Raw genomic sequence first — 27,358 nt, 5'->3', positions numbered from 1 at the left:
GTAACAGAGAAAAATAATGTGAATGTTTTGTGAGGTGGGCAAGATGAGTAGGAGTTAGGATTGTGGCATCTGTCAGGTGGGCAAGAAAGGGAGGAGCTAGGTTGTGGAACCCACAAGGGAATTCCTCTGGGTGGGGTTAGTTCCATCACCCCTCCAGGACTGCTTTAAGCACTGGCCTCCTCCTCTCCTCAAATGCCACAGGGTATAGATGAGCATATACAGTATTGAAGGGATTAGTGTTTTTTGACATATATTTTACATCTAAATGTTCAAATTATATTTTGCATAAGGAAGGTAAGAAAATTACTCTAATTCCATAGAAAACAGCAATTAGTCCTTGTCATTCTGCATTTAAAATATGTGAAATCATAGGTGAGATATAATGAGGTGCAATATTTTAAGTGTCTACAAAAGCACACCATGTAACAGGGAAGAAAACATAAAAAATTGTGATTTCCAGTTTTCTTTTTTTATTAATGTGATATGTGCATATCTAGTAAAGGTAAAGGTGCGGTAACGGGGGTGTGCTTCTTCAGTAAAAAAAACCCTAACACCCCCCCCCCCCCGCCCCCCGCCGAGCATAAACAGACCCAGGCTGATTGGTTAACAGTAAACTGTAGTAAACAGTGACTGTAAATTCCCTCAGTATCGGAGTCAACACACATGCAGCTCCCCAAGTGCGTTGAGTGTTGACAGTGTTTTTATTTGGAGCACTACTTGACACAATGGTTGTTGGAGTCTGGTGCTGGTTTTACAATGCAGGGGACCCCTACTCTTTTTGTCCTCTGCATTTTTGGAACCAGGAATTGTCCAAGAGTCCAGTGCTGGTCTCTTAAATATGTAGGACGGACCACTGTCACTTCTTTCCTTGTATTTGGAAAATCAGGACCGGCTCAAAGAACCAGGGGCTTGTTATGCTTTTTTTTTACTTTAACACAATTTCACAGGCAGAACCATGCACAGATCTCACTAATCTGTGCGTGGTTTTGCCAAACTCGCCTGCCAGAAGCAGTCGAGATTTTTGAAAATGTTTAGGGCGCAATTTGAAATACTGTACCCTATTACATTTGCTATTTTGATGTTTTCAATGAGAAAATATCTGGAATGCGATTTTTGAAGTATGATTTTTTGTTGTTTTTTGGTCACAGCTAAATTTTTACAGTGATTTGTGGCAAACGTGGGATTTTGGCAGCTTTTGACCCAAAAATCGCACATACTGTACCTCACTCCATTATATTTGGACCCATATATTAAGATACATTGCATAGGTTTAAGATTTAAAAAAAAAAATATATATATATATATAAGTTTTTTCTCCCATTCTAGTTAATTTGCATTCCCTTTATGCAGTTCTACTATATCATTCATTTTAGTATGATATGCAAGTCTCCCTGCTGCTGAGTAGGGAGGAGGGAAGAAGGTGTGCCAGGAGGTGGGGGAGCACAGAAAAGGGGTGCTCCTGAAACTGCTCCATGCTGACAATGTCCATTGTAACAACAGCTACAGACATAAAGCAGCAACTTCTCTTCGCATCTGTCGCCTGCTGCTACTGCTGCTGCTGCCAGCATCTTAGTAGAACAAGAGAAGCAGCAATGAAGGGGGCAGCAGCTCCTAGATCCTGGGTCATCAGGTCCTAGCCAGAGACTACTCACCACGGTCCTGTAAGCAAGCTACAGCATAGACTCAGCTGCTATGCAATAAATGCATCCAGATTTACATAAACGGGAATACAATTGCTCCTGTCCTGTGATATCAAGCCGATTGCCGGGCATCTGAAATACTTGCAGCCTTTTTCTATTTCCTTTGTACAATCATTTAATGTTCTGCAGCGATGTCAGTGTGATTGGGGTTTGGCTAGAAGGACAAGAGCTCAAAACCTGCTGTATGCTCCCTCACTTACTGCTGGATTTCCCGAGGAAGAAGTTCATGCTTCTGTTGTGAGTGGTACTTCCCTACGCAGCCTCCTGACATCCCCTCATCTCACGCTCCCTGGTCTCCAATGCTCTTACTGGGCACAGATTACATTAGGTCAGGATGGATAGACATGTTCTCTCTCTCTTCCAGCTCTTCCTGCCCGTGCTCTGTGGTGAGTAGAATGATGATAGATGTGCATAGTCATACATCATATACTGTAGTATGACTTCTGTAAAACTTGAGTGAAGTTTCTGAGGACATGGGTCAGTAATAGTCTATGCAGCTGTATGTATTCTGTAACCATGTGAAGTAATGTCACTAGTAGTGATTGCTGTGACCGGCATTGTGCTACCTGAGTGTGGGAGAGGATGTGTAGGATACACTGCCAGTATAAATACGCACAACGTGTTCCTTACAGATAGCATTGTTACTGACACAGGATATGGCAGAGACTACAATGGCACTCTTACTTCTGTGCTGTAGCATCTTGGGCTTTGCTGTACACCACAGTATGTTACAAGTACTTTCCTACTTACAGTAGCTCAGAACTGTTTTGTAAGAAAGTATAAATCATTTACATGTTGTTGTTGTTAACACTATCTGGATTTCTTAGCAAAATATATTGCAATTAATGACACAATAGGTTAAGTAACTATGGGGCAACTGCAATATATATATATATATATATATATATATATATATATATATATATATATATATATATATATATATATATATCATTTATCTTATTATTTTTCCTTGAGTTCTAATAATGGAGGTGTTTTATTCATCCTCACTAACTAGCTAATGAAGTAATATTATATGGGACCTGATCTGTACTCATTTTCATATTCCTGTGCTAATTAAAATACAATTTGCTGAGAAACAAAATCCAGTCTAGAGTCTGATGGGAAACCTCACTGAAATGGTGTAATAAAATGCAGCTGAATAATTTAGATAGTGATCTCATATCTGCTGTACTCCTGAGTTCTGCTAACCAGTGACCAGTCCATTATCTCTGCTTCTCACATACATTTTTTTATCAGTGTCTGATGTTTCTGTTATTCTAATTATAGCTTGTGAAAGTGGGAGTGGTCGGCATATTAACACCATAGAATAGAATTTGGAAACCTTTTAACATTTTAAATGAATGATTTGTTATGTTGTATTACTAATTCACACGACTGCCCTAGAATTGGTGTTTTATTTTAACCATGTCATATAGAAAGTTATGTAGATTACTTTTTGGTCCAAGCTGAGGTGCAGTTATTTACATTTGGCTCAGTCTAGGTCTGTAGTGAGGATGATGTTTGTTGATGTTTCCACACTGTTGGACAATGATCAGATTATTTGAAGTACATCAATGGATTTAAAAAGTACTCTGAAGGCTACATAACTCTTGCGACACTTTTTGAGTTGCACTGGAAACAAATTGTAGTCTGTATAATTGAACTGAACTGTATGAGATTTTAATAGAACATATACAGTCTCTTTGTAGAGGAAATCTATTTGTTGTAAACATTCGCCAATGTACTGCAGGATTTTTATTCTGTGTCATCTTCACTAAACACACACAACAAATATTACACATTACTGCTAGATGTCTGCAATTAATTTAATTTTTGTCTAGTTTTTTTTGTCTGTTTATTTTTTCAATCTGGGAAGTTTTCTCATTTTGCAGGAAGTGCAGAGAACAATAGTCAGATGTAGTTGGTCTCTTTCCCATCTTGCTCTAAGATCTTGAATGTATCTTTCAAGAGGTTATGATCATGTAATATTGTAAGTAAAACCAAGGGCCAGATCTACTAAGTGGCAGCAAAAGCTATGGCTTAGTAAATCTACAGTAGCTCCCAGGGATTGTTTCATCAAGACTAGAGGGGAATATTCAATCCCGGGTCCTGACTGTCAGCGTGTCATGACAGTTGGGACCCTGGCCTGGTTTTGGTTCGCTCACCTGTTTATCGACATGCAGGATTCAATGTCCCGTCTGCCGATCGGTGAAACAGTGGCATGTCTGCGAAAACGGCTGTGGGTTGTCAAGATTCGTCCGTGCTCTCGACAATCAATTTTTAGCAAAATGGACGTGATTTCTTTTAATGTGGGGTCCGTTCTGACGAGATGCCGATGCAATACGGTCGGGAAAGCATTCAATAGGCACCCGCTGCTATTTCTATGTCAAAAAAGTCAATCGATTATTGCAATAGTCTCCTTATTGGCCTTCCCCAATACAGACTCTCACCACTACAATCCATCATGAATGCAGCTGCGAGGCTAATCTTCCTAGCCAGACGTTCATCGACTGCAAAACTACTCTGTCCATCACTTCATTGGTTACCTGCATTCTACCATATTCAATACAACATTATTTTACTTACACATAAAGCCAAAAACCAAACTACACCAACATACATATCATCTCTTATTTCAAAGTATCTTCCAACCCGACCTCTACGCTCCTCCCAAGATCTGCGTCTCTCATCCACACTCATTACTCGCTCCCATTCCTGATTGCAGGACTTTCTTCGGGCTGCACCCACTCTGTGGAATGCCCTCCCAAGCAAAATAAGACTCTCCTCCAGTCTCCAAACCTATAAGCGTTTCCTGAAAACTCATCTCTTCAGGCAAGCTTATCAAATTCCAGAACCAGACACGGAACCTTGCATTCTGGTGGAATTGATGCAATAAAGAATACAGTATCTATCCTTATGTATCAATGCCTATTTCCCTATAGATAGTAAGCTTGCGAGCAGGGCCCTCCTACCTTTTGACTGTCTGTAAATTCCCTGTTTGTTGTACCACTGTCTCCTTTTGTAAAGCGTAACGGAATATGCTGCGCTATATAAGAAACTGTTAATAAATAAATAAGTAGTAGTATATGTAATATAATTCAAATATTACACATTTATTTAAATGCTCATATAGTAGATTATTATATGCTTATGGTATATTGGGGCAGATGTATTAAGCATGGTAAAGTGATAAAGTTGTAATAAAGAGGTGATAAAGTGGAAGCTGATAATGCACAAGCCAATCAGCTGAGTTTGAAAAATGATAGTAAGGAGTTGATTGGCTGGTGAATTAGCACATTCCAATTTATCACCACTTTGTCACCACTTTATTACTTTACCAGGCTTAATACATTTGTCACATTATGTTTTTTGTAACCGATGCAGTTAGAAATTCTACAGTGAGCTCTAATAACTGGTTAAACTGGTAGGACCTACACATCCGACAATTGGGCAGCTGTGTTAAGTCTGGTAAAGTGATAAAGTGGTGATAAAGTGGAAGTTGATAACGCACCAGCAAATCAGTTAGCAACTAGCTGTCATTTTTCAAACGTAGTTGATTGGCTGGTGTGTTATCACCTTCCACTTTATCACAGCTTTATCACCACGGTATCACTTTAACAGTCTTGATACATCTGCCCCACTGTGTTCTATGTTATGGACCTGCTAGACACACTCATTTACACAAGGGTGTACTGGGCCCAGGTAGCAAGGGGCAAATATAATAATTATCATTTATTAATAACACTCCTTAGGAGAGGGAATGTGATGCTGTGTCCCTAACTGTTCTGGCTGCTTGGATTGCCTTCTACTGCCTGGACTTTACAGAAGCTGAATTTGTTCGGGCATTTCAACACCGTGTGTCCCTACCCTACTACTACTACTAGTCTCTACTACTAGTATTACCCCCCAAACTGTTATATTTGTGACTACTACATCCATGCTGTCAATGTGTCTTTGCTGCTACTACTACTACAGTACTACTATCTAATTGCCTAACTGTAATCATACTGCTACTACTAATCCCAGTTTCACATGTCCCTAAACTAGTAGCAGCAAGCTGACTTCCTCTTTCCCTAGTAATACTACCTGCACCCTCTGGACATGCCATTCTACTCCTGCTATCATACGTCTCTACAATTACTATGTGTCCTTACTACTATAATACCCCATCCCACCTGTAATGAGTTCCTGCTACTATTACATCCCTGAATGGTGCTTAAAGTAGGTTTTGTTTGGTTAAAGCATTTTTTTAACTAGGCACCCTGGGGGCACCATGAGTGATTAGGCACCTTGGGGGGCTGCAAGGCTCTTGCAGGGGTGCTTTGGATTCGCGGTCCAGGACCAAATCAAATTATTTATAGTCAAAGTAAAAAGGCAAAACTATTGATACTAGCTGCCAATTATAAAACATGTGGACAATCAAAAGCCCAAATGTACCACCACAAAACTGAACCTACTGTAAGGATAGGTACAGTTAGGTGCAATGGTTACTTGGAAAATAAGGCATACAGTAGCTTACTTAACTTAATATTTTTTTTCTAAATGTATTACTAAAATTACTGGTACTCTAGGACGCCATGATTCAAAAAAGTTTGGGAACCACTGCTATAATCCTCAATATTTTATTTTAAAATATGTACATTTTTCTTCCAGTTTCTTATATTCTTTTTGGTCTTTAAGTATTGCCACAGTAGCCAACTTATACCCCTTTTACACCAAAATCCCTGGTCGGACCCTGGTCTTTGAACATGGGAGTTTCCAGGGTTGGACCCAGTTTCATACCCCATTTACACAGCACTGTGACCCAGGTCGGACCCAGGTCTGCGCCGTTTACACTGAACCTGGGTCAGCACTGCTTTTCCCTATGGATGACATTAAAAATGTCAATTTTAGGATAAACTGACATCCAACCTTCCCTCAATGATTTAAAATAAAAATTAAAAGATCTGACAAGTTAGCTTTGAAAAATGTTGGTTTGTTTATTTAGTAAAATATTTTTCAAAAAGTTTTATTCATTGCTCAAGGACACATAGCGGTATAAAAGTGCAGCATCTCCCATGTGCTCTCCCCAGCCCCTTCCCCTGCAGCCGTAGACCGAATCTCCCATGTGCTCTCCCCCCCCCCCCCCCAAAAAAAAAAATAATAATAATATAAATGATACTGCATCCAATTATCCAATTATGATTTCTGTGTGCACTGCCCGTATCCATCCTGGCTGCTGTCTTTTGCCACTGCAGCACACTGTCAAAAGGCATCCAGCACTTCTGGTATCCTTTCAGCACTACCCAGATGTCCTAACCTGGGTTGGGACCATTTACACTGCCCACGACCCAGGTCCAACCAGTGTTCAACCCTGGTCAGGACCTGGGTAGGAGACCAGTGTTACTGGACCTGAGTTGACCCCTTTTACACCAAAGCTGACCTGGGTCCGACCTGGGTTATTCCTTGGTGTAAAAGGGGTATAACACATGGTCAGGTGAAGCAGTAAGTTGCAGGCATAAGTGCGGCAGCTGAGTATCCTACATCTGATCCTGCAATATTTTACTGACAAATTGTATTTGAGAGGGATTGGCACCTAATCTAAAATTTGCCAACCACCCTCTGAATTTGCATCAAGTGAATACATTTTAAATAGTAATATTGTATGTTAAATACCAGATTTTTTGTTCAGATCATATCATCTTAAGCTTAACTACAGTGCATACAGTTCCTCTATTTCGGAATAAACCTTTTTTTTTTTTACTTTTAAGTCTGTTTTATGTCACAGTTGCAAAACAGTGTCCTTTCTCAGCTATAATTATCTCACAAACGGAACCTACTGTAGTAAACGACTCTGTGAAAATCAGCAGCTCAAACAAAAAATCTTTTTCCGCAAATAAATTCTGTATGCCTTCTGATAATGCACTGTATCCTGCAAATAAATCTATACATTTAATTTCCATTTTCTGCCAACGTTTATTTTTCAGTTTCGTAAAACATATATCTGGTGGGGGCAGCGATCTGGATTGAAGCAAAATTCTCAAGGTCATAAGAGGCTCACACTGGGAGTCTCACACATTTCTGCATGACAGCAGCTTTTAAACAGTTGAGCAAAAATGTGAGCTGCCTGTTTGTGCTTCTAGGACCCACTATTAAACATATTGTTTTAAATAATTTCTCACTATTGTGTCAATGCAAATAAATAAATGAGAATAGTTACATAAACTATTTTTCATTTGCTTGGTAGTCTGTTAATGGTTGTAGTAGTAGTAGTAGTAGTAGTAGTAGTAGTAGTAGTAGTAGTAGTAGTAGTAGTAGTAGTAGTAGTAGTAGTAAGACTATAAACTACAGAAAAAAATTTTGTGCCTATATAAGTTATGTAGATCCAAGGATGAGTCCTTGGCAACTACAAATTGCTACTTTTTAATGTTATACATCTTACTAAAACCCCGTACACACATGGTGATTTCAGCCAATATCAGCGGAAATATGGTCGCTGAGTGACCATAACCCCATCTGTATGGGGCGAAGGTCCCGCAACCAGCCCAGTACTGGTTGCTGCGACTAGCCCAGTACTGGTTGCTGCGACCAGTGTCTTTTTCATTCAGTGACTCTGTTTGCATCAACAACCATCACTGGTTACTGATGAAAACGGGACACTCAGCAATTTGGTCGCTGAGCGATATTAAGTCATAATCGCTCAGCAACCAAATTGCTCCGTGCGTACGGAGCTTAGGACTGTCACTAAGCAATACTGACTTGTTTCTGTTTACAAATACAATGTCAGTTATACCAACACTTATGCTCAAAAGCCTGAAGTCTGACATCAATAAAATATCAAGCAATTCCCGCAAGTGTTCATAAGAATCTATGCCGCTTTCCACATTCTTAATAAATACATGCAAATATAGTTTGTAGTTGTACCCATGTGCCTTTAGAGATCATTAAAATAACAACTGATGAAACAAATTAAACTTGGTATTCAAGTCTGATAGAAAGACTTGTGAGATAGTGCAATTTCATGCATCATTTGCCATAAAATTCCTGCTCCTGTCTGACTGTGTGTGTGGCTTTCTTATGTTTCCAAGCCAACCCTTCACATGTTGATTCAAGCCTTAAAGTACATATCAAACTAATCATGGTTTGGTCCAATATAGCACAATTTTATTATAGTTACTTTTATTTAAACAAAAGAACAGCTGATATTCATTATTTTCTGGAAGAAGCAATTGTTGAAAAAAGAAATCAGGATCCAAATATATGAAAGGATCTGAGATCCACTGATATGTAAATCTCTCTGTCTGTTCAAAGAAATTAAAATCAATATTAAGATGTTTTTGGTAGATTTAAAATGTTGCAGCTAGTCACAAATTAAACTGATGAAAGAAAACCCCAAGAAATCACAAGACGGAGAATGGGACAAAAATGTGGGGCAGAAATGGTGGTCATTATTTGGAACAAAGTTTCATGTACGAATATTTTCAGTTTCAGTATGACAATGTTGGACTCTTGGGATTTATTTACTAACATGGGAGTTTATTGAAGATGGGATGTTGCTATGGCCAATCAGATTCAATCTATTATCTTTTAGAAAGTCCTAAATATATAAGGGTGTGGGTCATAGGGTCTACTGCATGAAGGTCGACATGCATTTGGTTGACCACTGAAAGTCGACAGGGTTTAGGTCGACAACTGAAATAGGTCGACATGGCTAAGGACGACAGGATCGGAAGGTCGACACAATCATTAGTTGACATGAGGTTTTCATATTTTTTTGTCCCAAACATCATCATAGTCAACATAGACAAAGGCTAAGCATACCGTGTCCCCTCACATGGCTCGCTACTCTTGCCATGCTTCGGGCACGGTGCCTTGGTGTGCTCGGCACAATAGTTTATTCTCCCACCATGCTATAGTGGATGGTAGGGAATGAAATACCACCTGTCGGCACATTTTGGCTCAAAAAAAACCCCAGTGAAAACCGTATTTTGACCTTTTGATTTCAATTGTCGACTTAATGCTTGTGTCAACCTTCTGACATTGTCGACCTTAGCCATGACAACCTATTTCAGGTGTCAACCTAAGCCTTGTCAATCTTCAGTGGTCGACCTTCATGGGGTCAACTTAATGACCGTATCCCATAAATAAGATGTAGAATCTGCTTGGTTGCTATCTTCCTGGGTAGACGTTCATTGTCTGCTGATACGCTCTGTCAATCCCTCCATTGGTTTCCTTTATTTTACTGCATTCAATATAAAATACTTCTACTAAACATTCAAGGCCATTACTCTGACTACACCGACTTATATCTTTTCACTTATCTCAAAATAGATCCCCACCCGACCTCTCCACTCTGCACAAGATCTGCGTCTCTCATCCACACTCCCACTTACACTTGCAGGATTGGGCAGCACCCACCCTATGGAATGCCCTTCCACATACATTGACTCTCCTCTAGGCTCCAAACTTTCAAGCGTTCCCTGAAAACTCACCTCTTCAGGCAAGCTTATCATATTCAGGAACACCCACACAACCTCCAGTAGCATTCATATCTAATTGCATCCCATCAGGACTGTCTTGTAATCTGGTGGGACTGTCATACTATGGAATTCTATCCTCATGTATCCCTCCTACTATCCCTATAGATTGTAAGCTTCTGAGCAGAATCCTTCTCAGTGCTATTTTTCAGCAGGAACCAGCAGGAACTCAGTTTCTGAACCTCTAATTAAATAGGACATCATCAGGAACTAAAAATTTACTTTCCATAAGATAACTTTTACTTTAAAGTCACCTGGGAGTGCTTTTGTTTCTAAATACAATATATACATCTATCTCTCCCTCCCTCTCTTTATGATATATATTATTTTTTATTTAATTGATCCACCCCGAGACCTGGAGTTCCTGGACCTATTTTTCCAGAAAAATAGTACTGCTCCTTCTATGCTGGTTTGTTTCTACCCAGTTTGTTTTATCACTGTTGTTTCCGATTGCAGCACATACTTTTTGAACTGTGCGATGGGATGTGCGCGGGAGCGCGCATCGCACCCGCAAAACGCACATTGTATGGGCACCTCTAGTGTATGAGGGCCTTAAGAAGCTGTTTAGTTAGTGCTTTACTGTATATCTCTCCACTTTATCAGTCACCATACTTTAATAGCTACCCCACTAGAACACACATTGATAATATGCATAATAAGTTCATTTAAGAAAATCTTTCAAAATGAAAAAAAACAAAACATTGGAGAAAAATAGAAAACTAAAAAAAAAAATTATTTTGAGTAGTTATATTATGTCTAAATAACAATACGATTTTGTAAAAAAAATTCAATTTACATTTTTTTTAAATAAAATAAGTGCATCATTGTTTTTTATTTTTAATCTGTGCCTGAAACAAAGGGCCTTATTCTGCTTGGTGCGGTCCATTCCGAATTCTTTCGGAGGGCGCATTTTAGCCGACTGCGCATGCGTAGGCAACGCAATGCGCATGTGCAACGTAGTGTCTCCGCACTCGTTCTTGCCAATACCGTCCAGAAATTTGCACCGAATTGGCTCGGGAAATATGGGCGTAATATGGGCGTCATGTGGGCGTACACAAGGGCGCGGTTTCAAAGTGGGCAAAACTGGGCATAAATCTGGGCGTACACGTGGGAGTGCACGAACTGTGGTAGGCGTGCATTCGGACAGGACACCGACTGCAAGCGAACCAACACACATGAAATATGCGGTGTCCATAATCAAGTTTCAGTTTGCGGAGACCACTTGTTCATGTGCTAGGCATTCGGTTTGCCCAAATATTACGCCCGCACCTGAAGCACTCTCAGCTGACCACAATACAATCCACTTCTCTACTCATTAGTGATTAATTACACTCTTTTATAAGGGTTCAATTGGAACCACTAAGACAGGTAAAAGGGCAACAATGAAGTAATACATTTTTACATGATGTAAGGGATAATCTAAAGTGCTAGTAATGTGTTTAAGTATCAATTAGGAATTAATTGATTACATTTAAAAATAATCAATTTGTTATGAGGTTGGCTAATTGGATAAGTGTGTCATGTTGCAGAAGCATGAGTTCCGAATAGAGTAGTGAGGTTTGCGGAAATACACCAACTCGGTGCGTACGGCCAGCTTCCCGTCCGTTTGGACGCTGTAAGACCGTGCTGAATCTTTGTGTTCCCACCGCACATGCACCTTTGGATGTAGTCCGAAGACACTCTTCTTAGTGAGTCCGTCCGAAGGGATCCGGACGACCTGTGGGCGTATATTCTTAGAATGTCCGCACGGCGTGGCGTTCGGTCATTTCCGAAAGAATTCGGAACGGACCGCAATAACCAGAATAGAATATCCGCACGGCGTGGCGTTCGGTCATTTCCGAAAGAATTCGGAACGGACCGCAATAACCAGAATAAGGCCCAAAGTGAAAGATATGCCCACAACACTGACATGAAGAAAATGCTTCTAGAAAAATATAACATTTGTTTGCTTCAAACCAAAGTCTAAAATGTTGGAATGAATCCCACAAAAGCATAGGGAGATTATACCAACTCCACACAATTATGGCCATGATGGGAATCAAAGCTATGACCTTAGTGTTGTGAGGCAGTAATACTAGCCATTACACCATCCTGTCCTAAAACATAGGGCCTTATTCTAGTTCACTCTTTCTGACAAAATCCTTCTTAGATGGACAAAACCATGTGCACTGCAGGGAAGCAGATGTAATATGTGCAGAGAGAATTAGATTTGGGTGAGTTATTTTGTTTCTGTGCAGGCTAAATACTGGCTGCTTTATTTTTACACTGCAATATAGATCTCACTTTGAAGTAAAACCTACCCAAATCTAACTCTCTCTGCACAAGTTACATCTGCCCCACCTGCAGTCCACATGATTTTGTCCATCTAAGAAGGATTTTGTCAGAAAGAGTGAACTAGAATAAGGCCCATAATCCCTATCCCCTTCTCAGAGCAAAGGGTATTTCATATAAAATAAGAGTCTTATAAGAGCTGCTATAAGTTTTATAGCAGCATCCTCAATAGCGATTAAAAATACAGTATGTCCATTTCTAAGTGCCTCCAACACATAGGGACCACCTCCATATTTACACAAACTGTAACCTTTCATTACAATACCTTATACCATGACATGAAACCTCATGTTTGCATTTATGTCTCTGATTATTATGGCTAGCTCACATTTCATATGAAAGGCTGTGATCCATACAGAATAAAAATGTTCTCATCAATACATTTTTGTGCTAATCGGTGCACTTATCCATATAAACATGTCCAATCGCTGAAAAGAAGGTTCATGACCTCAAATAAGAAGAAAGAATATACCTGTCACATATTCTCTTAATATAGAAGCAAAGCAACGTCCGTTTGCTTTTACATGGAAAATTACTACCATAGCGTATTATTAATCTAGTTTTGGGTATCAAATGATGCACTAAACTTTGAAAAAGTGGAGTACATTTTTCTTTAATTCTATTGTATAGGACAGATCAACAGAACATTAATGATACAACAGATGATACCAAACTCTGTGCCTACATTAATAATATAAGTGAATGTTAAGGGGAGTACACAATAGATAACATTTTAACAACCATTCAACAAACTCTAAACATCGTCCAGTGCGTACACACTATGGGGGTTATTTAGACCTGATCTCTTCTCTATTAACTTGCACGTCCCTGCAATCAGCCACCACCACACCAGAGTGATATCCCGTCCTGTGCAAGGCTTACAATTAGCTGTACATCCATTCGCAACTTACTCACCAGCCAATGAGTTTTCCAGTGTGTGATGTCTGTGCGGAACCCAGGACCAACTTGGTCAGTGTGATAGAAACAGGCTGATCGGGGCAACAGCTGACATCACACACCACTTAAAAATCTATAGCACGTCTGTATTTTTCCTGACACTCCCATCAAAAGGCAGGTGTCTACCCCCAAATGCCGGCTTCCTGTCAATCAACGTGCAAACAGCTTGCGATCAGAAAATATGCTGGATTTTATTGCTGGATGGTCTCGCGCATGCTCGCTACAATCCGCACACAGGCACAGTTTTTGATAATTGGCCGGCCTGCAAATTCGCAACCCAGCGATCAGGTCTGAATGACCCCCTATATTGCTAGTGTTGCGAGTTCCGTGGGTGGTTAGCGACAGCCTCTGTCATCTGTACATGCAGCTCAATCTGAAGATATCATTAATGACAGCATACTAATGGACGTGGTCATTAACAAGATCTTTTGTAAAACCACTCAGCGTGTACAAACTATATTGCTGTCTGTGAGTTCAATTGAGCTCAAGGGAAATCGTGAGCGGAATCGTATCGTTTTCATGTCGGCTTCTGGGTACCCAGTTTAATTGAGAATTTATTAAAGATATGCTACAGTATACTTCTGGTTTGTGCCTGTACATAGCAAGACTAGGGGCCTTATTTTGGTTCATTCTCTCTGACAAAATCCTTCTTAGATGGACAAAACCATGTGCACTGCAGGGGGGGGGGGCAGATGTCACATGTGCAGAGAGAATTAGATTAGAGTGAGTAATTTTGTTTCTGTGCAGGGAAAATACTGACTGCTTTATTTTTACACTGCAATATAGATCTCACTTTGAAGTAAAACCCCACCCAAATCTAATTCTCTCTGCACATGTTACATCTGCCCCACCTGCAGTGCACATGGTTTTGCCCATCTAAGAAGGATTTTGTCAGAAAGAATGAACCAAAATAAGGCCCTAGGACATGACTGAGTTTGATTGCTGTTTGATGGGGCTGTGACCAACTATATTTTTTTATTTATTAACAGTTTCTTATATAGCGCGTACATATTCTGCAGCGCTTTACAGAGAATATTAGACCATTTACATCAGTCCCTGCCCCAGTGGAGCTTACAATCTATATTCCCTACCACATGTACACACACACACACAAACATTCTAAGGTTAATTTTTGTTGGACGACAATTAGCCTACCAGCATATTTTTGGATTGTTTGATGAAACCTTAGTACCCGGAGGAAACCCACGCAAGTACAGGGAGAATATACAAACTCCGCACAGTTAGGGTCATGGTGGGAATCAAACCCATGAGGGTTGTGAGGCAGTAATGCTAACCATTACACCATCCATGCTGCCCCAATATCAATAGTCATTAGGTTGTCAGCAAAAGGTCGACTTGCACGAGCTCTACATTGACGAAGGTCGACACATTAAAAAGGTACTTTCCCTTTTTTTGGTGTCAGTATCGACACCTGAGCATGAGGATCTCCAATTAATATTTTGCATCCCCTCACATGAATTGCTTCGCTCGCCATGCTTCAGGACTCTTTACAATTCCTATTTGGAGTCCACCTGAATGGTAAAGTATGACAATGTTGATTGTTTCATGTGTCGACACTTTGCCAAAGCTGACCTCTTGCATGTTGTCCTTTTAGTGTCGACCTTGTGCTTGTCGTCCTTTTAGATACAACATATTGACTGTCAACCTAGACATTGTAAGAAGAATCCTACTCTGTAAACACTGTCTGGTCCCGAGGAAGGGTACTAGGCAATCCTCGAATATGACCTTCTACACCCTGTTGATGAAATGTTTTCTGGTTGCACCCATAGTATTTTCCCCTTTAGAAAAACTGTGCTCATATAGCACTGCATGTAGAGTTGTTCTCCTTTAGTGTGCAAGATAATAGTTAGCGAAGTTTTATTTTTGCATTGGATTTGCTGATACCGTGCAGGGGAACTGAAGTTGATTTAGTAAAAAGAAATCAGAAAGTCACAATCAAACTCAAAATCATCAGCTACATGTCTAGAGATGCTAATGTACAGTGCACATGACACACATGACACCGTGACCCTTGAGAGCATTCTCTGCACTTTCAGTTAATAGATCAACCATTTTCAAAGTTACAGTATCCTGAAAAACCAAGCAATGTTGTTTGTATACCTCCTTACATAATCACACACCAACCTACATTATCTAAGAAATGCATCTAATAAACAGCCCCACCACAAGTCTAATAAGCCATGCATCTATTCTTCCTATTTATACTGAACCTTTGTTACCAGGTACAATGTCAGGACTAGTTAAAGTACTAGTTCCGGTTTGTTGGTAAACAAAAACACAGCAAGCAATTGTATTGATATTTCTGTGCAAAATAACTTTATTCCTACTTCTTTTGACACATGATGTGGCATCAGGCCTTTGCTTGACCTGATCTGGCCTCGCAAACCCGTTTTCATCACTGGGGGTGTCCGGGAAATGTCGACTACCCTTGAAGAGTTCCTTGACTGCCATGCCATACTACAGGGGCAGGAGCCAGGTTCTGAACTTAGACCATGATTCATCACCGCTCGATAAGTAGCGGTCGTTCGCTGCTTACCGAGTGGCTTAATGCTGCCCTGCCGAATGGCCAAATTCCCTCATTACCATGCGAGGGGATGTGTTCCCTAATGTTTATTGATGGAACCTGTTTACTGATAGAACCATTACTTTATGTACATTGTACTACAGTGCCAGCTGGGCAGCCTAAAGCCAAAGCCTCCTATCCATGCCACAAGCATACAAGCAAGTTGTATAACCTTTGTTACATGCACATGGGCAGAATGACTGGCGAGTCACTGAGTGCTCATACACATGTGTTTAGCAGCATTACAAGGGGAGCTACATGTGTATTAGCCTAGGGCACCTTGAACCTTTAATCAGGCCCTGGTGTCACCCTTAGGCAAGTGACACCCTGGTACGTCCCGCACCTCCCTAGTGATGTTACTGGGCCACATATAAATAAATAACAGCTGATGCTGCTCCGGACACTGCGTTCCCCAGCAATGCTGACGTCTTTTGCAGTAAGCATAATAAGGATGTCAGAGATATCCTTAATTCGCCCCCGAGGTTCATCTTCAAGTTTTTCACAGAGAAAGAAAGTCACCATGCAGTGTTGATATTATTTCAAACATACCCCTAACAACTTAGGCAAATATCTATTTTGTAAAAACTAAGGTTTTCTTTGCATTGAATTTGAAGCACAACAGTGTTCAAGTGTGTTGCCCAAATAAATCTGATCCACCCATATTTCAGAGAAAACAGTTGTTTCTTGGCAAGAGAACATATTTCAGCATAAAGCATTGTGCAATGATGTTAAATCCAGTGGAACAATAAATAAGCTGTGAATAGTGCCACAATAGAGTTTTCTTCCATGCTTTACTTAGTTCATTAAAATCTGTGATGAATAAATGAATATTATTATTATTATTATTATTATTATTATTATTATCAGGGGCGAATTTAGGGGTCAGGCCGCCCCTAGGCACAACATTTTTGTGCCCCCCCCCCCCCTATTTTAATGTAATCATATATGTATATACATTGTTATTTATATAATTTCATTAAAATTTAACTGTAGCCCACCTTAATATTTTTTTAAGCACTCTGGACTGCTCACTGTACGGAGGAACCGGAGGGAGGGAGGCACTTATTAGTACAGTGATTAGCACAGTGTCTCCGTCAGTCTCTCTCACACTGTGACTGACTGAGTGCAGGGAGGATCTGCGCGCCGATCAGCTCAGCTGCTGGATACACAGCAGCCATAAGACTGTGTGTGTGTGTAGAGTAGCCAATGGGCGGGGGCTGGCAGCAGTGAGCCTGAGCTATTTCTGGATGCGCAGGGGGACCGTCGGACCCAGCCACTAAGCGGTGATGTAATGTGCATGGCAGAGTGGGTGGGCAGTGGCGGGTGACGAGCGACCCTGCCGCCGACATATGATAATTCATGCCTGTAGCGGCGGCACTCGTCCCTCGCCGCTGCCCACCCGCTATGCCATGCTGCTATTTAACAGAATGTCAGCCTGCCTGCCGCCCTTAATTGGTGCCGCCCTGAGTCCGGTGCCTCACGGGCCTAGGCACAAATCCGGCCCTGATTATTATTATTATTATTATTATTATTATAGCCTTTAAATGTAAAAATTTTAAAAAAGCATTTACATTTATATCAAACAGAAATTAGACCCCACGATGCACTTTTGCTCTGTATCATAGTGCACTATTAAAATACAGCTATTCAAAGAAGGAACATGTTTCCCCTGGAATTGCAGCACATACTGTATGCACTGATGAAAATGACTTATACTGACTTATGAATTATCACAAATTGGAATATGATGGTTTTGCTCTCGATTGCACTTCACAATTATCATAAATTAAAATGTTTGAATTTCACCTATTAGATAAAAAGCAATCCCAGTGTGATGGGTGCATTGAAAGAAGTCAACTAGCATCAATGTTAAAATAGGGCTTTTTTAAAATATAATTGGTGGTAGTATTTAGATCTAACTTGTCTATTGGGCAAGTATACTGCAAGTACATGCTGCTGAGAAGAGATCTGAAGATTTCTGTCTCAAGGTGCCTATACATGGAGCATTTTCTCCGTGCAATGTGATGCGCACATTACGTTGCAAAGCACAAAAAGTGTGTGCAGCTTGTACTTTTTGTACTACAGTAGATCGCATTGCATCAAGTACAAAAAGGCACGCTGCTGTAGCACATCACATGTTTTTTGTACTAGATGCTATCCGATCTAATAGAAGAAGTGGGGAGCACATCACTCTGTATATGGGCACCTTAACAAAAATAATAGGGTAGTGGCTAGTAGGGTATTTTTTTCTGAATTTGATAAATTGGTGGAGACTGTTGGTCCCCATGATAGGATGTTGCCCATTGCACCCCAATCAGATTCAGGGGTTATGCAATGTGCCGCCGCTATTTCCCATGTCAGAAATAGCGGCGGCACATTGTTCCCTATATTGCTCCCTATTCTTAAGCGACAGCATTGAAGCGGGATCACGGCAAAATGGGCCCGACTTTAGAAGCTGTCAGGCCTGTTCTGCCGATAACGGCCATGGATTGTCGCGATCCCGGCCACAGATCTACATGCCCCCACTGTGATGCTAGCACATATGTACTAACATATGCGGCTAGCATCATGTCGTTCAACTGAACATGTCGGTATAATGAATGTCGGTATATTGACCATGTTTGTATTTTGAGTGTCAATGGGTGTCGGTATAGTGACTATCGGTCAAATGTCCACCAGTAAATTGACTGCAAATGTAGTCAGTGTCCAGCTTGTGACATTAATTTGCATGCCAGTTGTGTCTCCAGTATTAGCCAGGCACCCCAGTAATGTCACAGTTATATTAACCAGGCACTAATGCTTTAAGTGTGAATAACAGCCCTGTGCCAGGCAGCCCGGGAGAGGTAAGCCACCATTGTCTGTGGTGTTGACTGACTTATCAACATTGTTTTATGTCATGTGCCGCTGAGCTGGGTATTGTAATCCAATCTACCCTTTCCCACCGCATCACAAGCTCAGCCCCCTCCCCCCCCAGTGCAGATGCCACCTCACAGTGTCCTTCTAATTCCTAGTGTTCTGTGTGCCCAGAGTACACCACACACACACACACACACACACACACACACTAAATTTATATTTTCCAAATGGTACTCAAGGCAGTAAGCCATCCACTCAGCCTTTTTTGGTAATACAAATAAATCAGTTTAAATAGTTTTTTTTCTATACAAAATACAGTAAATGGCCAAAAGTCTGGATGTTCTTTCTAATGAGTACATTTGGATATTTTAGCTGCATAAATTTTTAATTCAATGTTTTATGTATATATGATCCACTAAAATACTTTATGTCAGTAAACCTTTGTAAAAAATTAAAGAAAGAAAGAAATTCACTGTTCAGGAATTACAGGTACTGCAAGAACATTGTAGTACTTACAAAAGGTCATTTTACAGATGAACCCCATCCACTGTTGCACATTGCAGCATACGCACACACACCTGCTACCCAAGCAATATAAAGGGGGTGGAGTGGCAGCTGCTGCAATCAAGTATGGTATACAGTGATGAGTATGCATCATGGGTAGGCTAAGAAGTACTGTATGCCACTGAAGTAATGGAGGGGAACACATCTGTGCTCTCTAATTGCTTCCTAACTTGGATAAAATGGCTTAATGCACATAAGGGGTTATTCAGACCTGATTGCAGATTATTAATTTGCAATCGTTGACAATATAGGCAGATTTGACTGCATGTTCAGATGACTGCGGAGCATGCATCTTTACCAATATAGTGTGTACACACCATAGGTGCCGATTCTGTGGGTGCTTGAGGGCCCGAGCACCCACGGAAATTGATGAGCACCCACCCGCTCAGCAGCGGCCCACTCGCCTGTGTCCCACTGCACTCCCCCTCCCTCGTCGCTGGCACAGGTACTGTGTGGGCATTTATGTACCTGCACTGTGGGGGCATTTATGTATTTGGCACTGTGGGGGCATTTATGTATTTGGCACTGTGGGGGGATTTTTGTACCTGCACTGTGTGGGCAATTATGTATTTGGCACTGTGGGGGCATTTATGTATTTGGCACTGTGGGAGGATTTTTGTACCTGAACTGTGTGGGCATTTATGTATTTGGCACTGTTGCCATAATTTGAATATTGTAAACAACTGTGCTGCGTAATATAAATCAGTATTATTTTGTGGCCACACCCCTTTCACATGAAGCCACTCCCCTATATTTTTGGCTTGAGCACCCATCAGCAAAAACATAAATCAGCACCTATAGTACACACTAGACAAAATGCACGGTAATATAGTTAATGATTTTGTTAGAATGCATATCGTTAAAAAAAATTGCCTAATGCATATACACCTTTAATACCTGGATGTTTTACTGAATGTTTTTTTTACAGTGCAGTGTCATAGCGAAACATTAGGCTCACTATTCTGAGCAAGGTATGCGGTCCCTGGGTCAACAATGTCTAGATTGACAGTCGCTAGGTCGAGCACTATTGGTGACTAGTTTGGCAACTAAGAATGTCCTAGGTCGACGTTGACACAGGCTTAAGGTTGATGTGGACATGAATACGGTCGACATGAGTTTTTCATGATTTTTTTTTTTAACAAGGTGGTTTTTCATACCTTACTATTCAAGTGAGCATAGAGTGAGAATATGATCATGTGCCAAGTGGGGAAGCAGTCAAAATCCCGACCGCCGAAATTCTGTCACTTTGTCCCTCTGTGGGTGTCCACGACACCCAAAGAGGGAGAATAAATTATTGAGCTGAGCATAGAGAGGCACCGGGCCCTCTGTGTGACGAGCGCAGCTGGCCCGCAAGGGGGGGGGGATCCACGTCCCCCCCTTGTCGGGATTCTGGCATTGGGATTCCGACCGCCTGGATTACATACCAATCCCTCTAGTGCAGTAAGGCTCTGCGCCAGAAGCATGGCAAGCATAGCGAGCCATGTAAGGGGACGTGCTATACTTATACGTGCCCATGTCAACATAGGTCGACATAGACACCAAAAATGTGAAAACCTCATGTCAACATTATTCATGTCAACCATATCCATGTCAACTTAAAGATTGTCAGCCTTCTTTCAGTGTCGACCATTCTTAGGTGTCGACCTAGTCACTGTCAACTATTAGTGGTCATCCTAGTGACTATCGACCTAGGCCAGGGCCGGATTTATGTTTGTGGGGGCCCTGGGCAACACGGTTTGTGCCCCCCCCCCCACACACACACACACGCACACTCCACGGATCTTGGGATCTTGCTCCATATGGACCATTTATTATTGCAGCAACATTTTCTCTGGATCATCCCCAGTGCTTCATCTATAATGCGCAAATGTTGGGGTATGTAATTCATTAAATTAACCTCTAGAGCACCACCGAAACATTGAATGCTCATCAACATCTAGGGGACTGCTACTATGATCTGATAAAAAACATTGCTGCTTACTATTTCTACTAATAATAGGAGGAGGCCCTATTTAAAAGGGGTCATGCAATACAAATATAGTAGTCATTTTATCAGTGGCATTTATTTACTACCTGTGTGACATTTACTGTTAATGATCTGATATAGATGCTAGGAGGCTGAGTATCTGTTTTAACATTTATATACTGTATGTCATTATAGATTGAATTATATTGTTAGAAAAAATATTTTTTCAGCCAGCGCTTCTACTCTCACATTTGTTTATCCAGAGTAACTGGGAAGTATTTGATTTGAGGTATATGGAAGATTCTTCACTTGTAGTGGTTTTTTCCATACACTGTAGTATAGCTTTGCTTGTATTCTCTAACAGTTTTCATTATAAGCACAATAAAAAAAAAAAAAAGTTTTTTAATTCATCCCATCTCTGCTAAATTTTGGCATTAAATGCCATACCCCACGCTGAATTTCCTTTTCCTCCAAACATACCAAATAGCAAAATTAATTGTCACTGTCATCATGCCAGAAAGCACACATGGAATGCCATTCTGCAGACCTGAGTGACAGAAGCCGTACTGGACATTTGTATTGAATGGAAGCTCGCACATCCGTAAAACATCCTTTTTCATCAATATAATTTAATTGGATGTGACTTTGCTCTCTTTTCTAGAAGTAGTAAACAATCAACAGTCTTACTTTTTGTTTTCCCATCATTATGTTAGTTTGTGCTCTAGAAATATTATCTATTTGCATTATTTAAAAAATAAATGGCAAATTCCTTTTCATATTCTCCAATTAATAATAAGATAGGCAACAGTGTATTATTTGGTACTTGTTTCCTAGCACGGCGCCCATCGTATGCCATCGTATATAACTAATTACGGTATGCGATGGGATGCAATGGGACCCGATTTTCGGGTCCTAAGACCCACACTGTACAGTTTTAATATCACATCGCATTGCATGCCATTACAATGGCATGTGATGTGATGAGATTTTTAATTGCACAGGCACCCCCACTATCAATGCCAACCCGAAGCTTGGCGAGCGGCGGCGGTACATGTCCTCCGACCATTTCATACCCCCACTATCCATGACGGCGTGGAGTTGATTCTATATAGTGTGGTGAGCGCAGCGAGCCACCGAGCCCAAAGCGTGGCAAGCGGACGCGGAATACATGTGAAGTAATCTGTGTCCCCTCGCAGGGCTCGCTGCGCTCGCCACGCTTCGGGCTCGGTGGTTCGCTGCGCTCGCCACACTATATAAAATCAACTCCACGCGACGTGGATAGTGGGGGTATGAAAAGGTCGGAGGACGCGTACCACCACCGCTCGCCACGCTTCAGGTTGGCGTTCATAGTGGGGGTGGCGTTAACAATGGGGGTGCATTTAACATAGTAATCACCCATCAGGGTGCATGTACAATAAAAAATCAAGTCTGATCGCATCGCATGCGATTGGGTCGCATGCAATGCGATCGAAACAATGGCATAAGATGAAAATCGTGGGCACTGTGCTAGGAAACAAGTACCTATTATTTTTTTCTAATAAATCTCAAATTAAACTGATAAACTCATCACTATCAATGGATAACCAGATTTTGTTTCATACAATTCAGATTGAAATATATACGAGAGAGCCACTGGAAACATATGGTATATACAATACTGAGACGGGTCCTCTTTCCTCCCTCACTTTCATCTCCGACTCTCTGTCTAGCCTGTGTGTTAGTCTGCTGTAATTGATCATGGCCCCCTCCTTTGCATCTGAGGGGTATCTTTTTTCTAATTTTTTTTTAAGGGGCATGAACAAACTGGCATGTTTGGGCCCCTGCCTTTATGTAAAGATCTTTGAATTACGTGAACATAATCATTTATAATAATTTATCTGAACAATTTTTATTTACTCTCTATGGATATTTGATAGGCAATACTACAAATTTATTTTATTTAATATTTTTATTTCACATGTTTCATGAAATCAACACATAGTGGATTCACGGACCATAAGGATTCACATCCATAGTTCAAACTTAAGAAGCCGAACTTATTGTATAAACTATTTCATCTGAATTGTTTAGTCTCATTTGAAACTTAGAGCCTGATTCAGGTTGGCTCAGTAATTCCGCTTAATTCCATGCTCCTTTGTATAAATTGCTAAATCTTCAGGTGTGAACAACATACCAACTTTTTTTCTAAAGTATATATTATTTATGTGTGTATGCTTTAACATTTTAATTTTTTTTGGTACCCCTTATAATCCTTTTGTGTTTGTTTTGTAATTGTTTTTATGTTCTGTATAGTATTTTTCTTGATTCCCTGCTTGTTGTAGTAAGTAACTGGTTGTTACAATTGCTCTTATTATTATAGCAATGATTATTTAGCTATTGTATCTTTTTAAGAAGGCTTAGTGTCAATTCTTAAGTGTAGCAATTGGGTGAACTCTGTTCCTTTCCAATAGCTGGAATGCTACTGTATAGTTCTTTATGCTGTATCTATCCCAGATATTTGTAAAATGTTTTAGTTACTCTGCAGGGAATCAGTCTCAGATTAGCCTATGGGCGGTATTCAATGTGAATACCGGCGAGGTGCAGCGAATCCTGTTTAGGATTCGCTGCACATTCGCCACGTTCCGGAGCCTCGCCGGCTCCGGTATTCAACGAGTCAGGGGCTCGCTGCCCCTGACCGGCGAATATGAGCTCCTGCGGCGAACGCCGCAGGGAGCCTGAGGACGGTGGCAGGCAGGGAGATGGAAGTCTCTCTGCCTGCCCCAGAGCGTATGTGGGGGGGAGGTGGGCTCCCCGGGTGCCAGGCAGCACAGGCTGCCCCCCGGGGGTGCCAGCAGGGGACCGGGTATATTCACTACACCTGATCGTGCATATGCAATGATCGGGTGCAGTGAATATATGAATATCTAATGAGCGGCTCGGCTCCGGCGCCCCCTGCTGGCTGCTGTGTAAAAAAAAATATATATATTTATTTTTTTTAAATTAAATATATATTCATGTGCTTACAGCACATGAATAAAAATAGCATGCCCCTCCTCAGAATAAAATTCCTGATTTTTTGACACCAAATGTAAAAAACAAAACACTTTATTTTAAAAGTTCACATTCCACTTCTCCATAAAAAGATAGCGATTGCTACTCGGTGAATTATGGCGAAAAAAACCTTCAAATGTATTCGCCATGTGGTCATTGAATAGGGTGATTCACCGTTTTCGTCAAAAATTCGCCAAACAGCACAAATTCGCCATAAAAACATGGCGAATCATGCTAATTGAATACCGTCCTATGTATACAGTTCAATCAGCATCGCAGTTTACCGATCGTCTGAGACGCCGCCCACCGACTGTCTGAATGCACGTCCCCCTGCCGCCAATTGCCTTCAATAACATACAAGTGGATGTGTAATAAAAACACATCCCCTCGCATGCCTCCGCTGCAGGAGAAATCATTCAATGGTTGCGACCATCAAATGATTTCTCCTGCCTTCGAAAATAGAAATCAGTGAAAACTGACTTTTTAATTACGAGCACCTGGACATGGACGGGCAGGTGGCAAACATCCTGTGACATCAGTTGCCTACCCTCAGTAGGCATCAGCCTGCCTGCATACCTGTTGGAATGCCTACCTTTTTCATGGGGGTACTTGTGTAGTTTCACGGCGCCAGCATGGCACCGTGCGTCTGAGTCCCCTTGCTGGCGCCGTGAAACTACACAAGAACCTTCATGGGGATGCCCCTAAAATGCTGGGCGTTCTGATGGGCGAGCCCCATTCCCACCGCCATCCGCCACCGACCCTCCCTCCCCACAACAATTGGCCTGCTGAGGAGGTTTGTTGCCAGGCTCTGCACAAATACGCGTTTGTGCAGACTCCCAAACATTGTATTGGGCTGATTTCATGCTGAATGAATCAGAATTAGGCCTTTACTGCGTTTGACTGAAAAACACGGCTGCATTGGGCACATTTTGAAGATTGCTTGCTTTTTTACAATATTAGTATTTTTCTACCTGTATAAATGTAGCTAAAGATGTTGGCTATCAGACTCTAACAGTACATCACTGATATAAAGCAAATAACTTTGAAAATGTATTTACTGAAAACAACTACTGTTAATGGTTTACTTTATTAAAACAGTGCCACAGATCAGACAAGATTGGTAGACACTGTATACCTATTAGGAAAAAGTAAAGATCATGGAGGGGACCATAGAATGGATAATAGATGATGTTTTTTACAGAAATATAGAGTATTAGGAAAAGAACACAAAAAAAACCAGGAAAAAAAGTAGAAAAACAGTGCCACAGAGCTGATAAGTTCAGTTGTTTTTTTTACCACATGTTTAACATGGTTGCATTGTTTGTCACACCAAACAGCCACACTAGGCACTGCTTTGTCTGACCTGGTCAAAAACACAAACACAAGCCACCAATAGCAGAGAGACATCCTGGCCCCTCTGCATCCTCCAGTGTCTTCTGTGCGGCCGATCACCCAATGATTGTACAGAGAAACAGCCATCAGGAGATGTAAATTAAGCCCTTTATTGGGTGGCTGCTCAGATGATTTCCGCCGTGGAAATAAAAAGATGTTCTGATGGTGGTGATCTGATGTTCCAGTGTTTGGAAACCCATATTTTACAAATATTATAATTTTTTTTTTTTTTTTATATAAAATATTTTTGGATAACAGTTATTTATGATCTTCACCTAATTCTTTTGTTAAAAAATTCAGACAATTTCTGCGCGGTTTGTAGAAAAAAAATTGCAAGTCAAGTAGTTAAAAAGTAAGTTGTAATGAAAAAAAAAATGAAAAGTGAAATTATCAACTAAAAAGATACTGCCACTCTGCCATTAATGTTTACAATGTATGATGGCTTTTTTTTACATCTTCAGCTACAACATCAGTCCATATCGGTCACCTGTACATTGGTTCTAGTCTGGACGTTATATTAGTGCCAGTCCAGCTCTCTGATCTCAATACTAGTGTCGGTCCACTTCTAGTGTCTCTACTCAACCCGTTTTGACCTGATTGGGTAGTTTTCTACCCAGCAGGTTAATATTTTTTTCAAGAACAATTAACCTTTTCTCTATCTAATCACAATAATTTTAGCTAATCAATTTTCTTTCAAAACTCCACCACCCTTTTAGCACGTTTATTTGAAGCTAACTGTAACCCTACAAAAAAAATTGAAAAAATGTAATTAAAAGTTAAAAAAAACTGTAAAATAAAAAAGATTCATTATTCCTGTGTCATGAATAGCAGTCACCACATATGTAATAATTTTTCCCCTCACATGCACCCCATCTGTGTTACACTTTCCCCGTGATTTATCGGCCCAAAATCATGTAGAAAAGTGCCATATTGTATAAGTGCAAAAAGTGCAACGTGAGTTTGCATCGAGCATTATTTTTAATAAATGATAAATGAAAACATACCTTACGGGTACAGTGTAGGGGCCTGATGGTCAGTATACAGACAATGGAAACCTGACTGCTGGTACTCCATGAGCGCATTAAAGCCCCTTGGACCCCCACAAGGGAGAATAACCCCTGAAAGTCAGGATTCTGACTGTCAGGCATTTAACAGTCAGGATTCCGATGTCGGTATACCGTACTGACCGTTGGAATCCCGACAGTTGAGAGGTCGTCCGGCACCCTTGCATTATATTTATTACTGATTACTACTGATAACATGCTGTTACTAATCTATATTGTAGTTTTATAATTAGGTTGAGTTTATTGTAAACAAATCATGTTTTCTTGTATAGGTTTATTTGTTTCCAAAATTACTCAATGTATTGGCCCATTGGATAGAAAACTGCCTTGATTTTGACACCAGATTTTCCTTTAATTACCCATCCATCAAGAAAACGCAAAAAAAAGTCAACCTA

The 27,358-nt window shown here is 40.7% G+C and overlaps 1 protein-coding gene across 1 annotated transcript in view; it reads left to right on the top strand.

Annotated features, from left to right (window-relative positions):
- The first annotated feature begins 1,489 nt into the window (after positions 1–1,489).
- Positions 1,490–27,358, top strand: part of RAMP3 (receptor activity modifying protein 3) — a 230,809-nt gene continuing 204,940 nt past the window's right edge. The window contains exon 1 of the mRNA XM_083188183.1: positions 1,490–2,086. Within this exon, the coding sequence (XP_083044309.1) occupies positions 2,035–2,086 (52 nt within the window). The 5' untranslated portion in view covers positions 1,490–2,034. The remainder of the gene's footprint in view (positions 2,087–27,358) is intronic.

This window comes from Crinia signifera, chromosome 5, assembly GCF_055691185.1.
Source record: "Crinia signifera chromosome 5, ASM5569118v1, whole genome shotgun sequence".
Lineage (NCBI taxonomy): Eukaryota > Metazoa > Chordata > Amphibia > Anura > Myobatrachidae > Crinia > Crinia signifera.
Note: the sequence above shows the minus strand (reverse complement) of the source record. Positions and strands in the feature narration are given on the sequence as shown.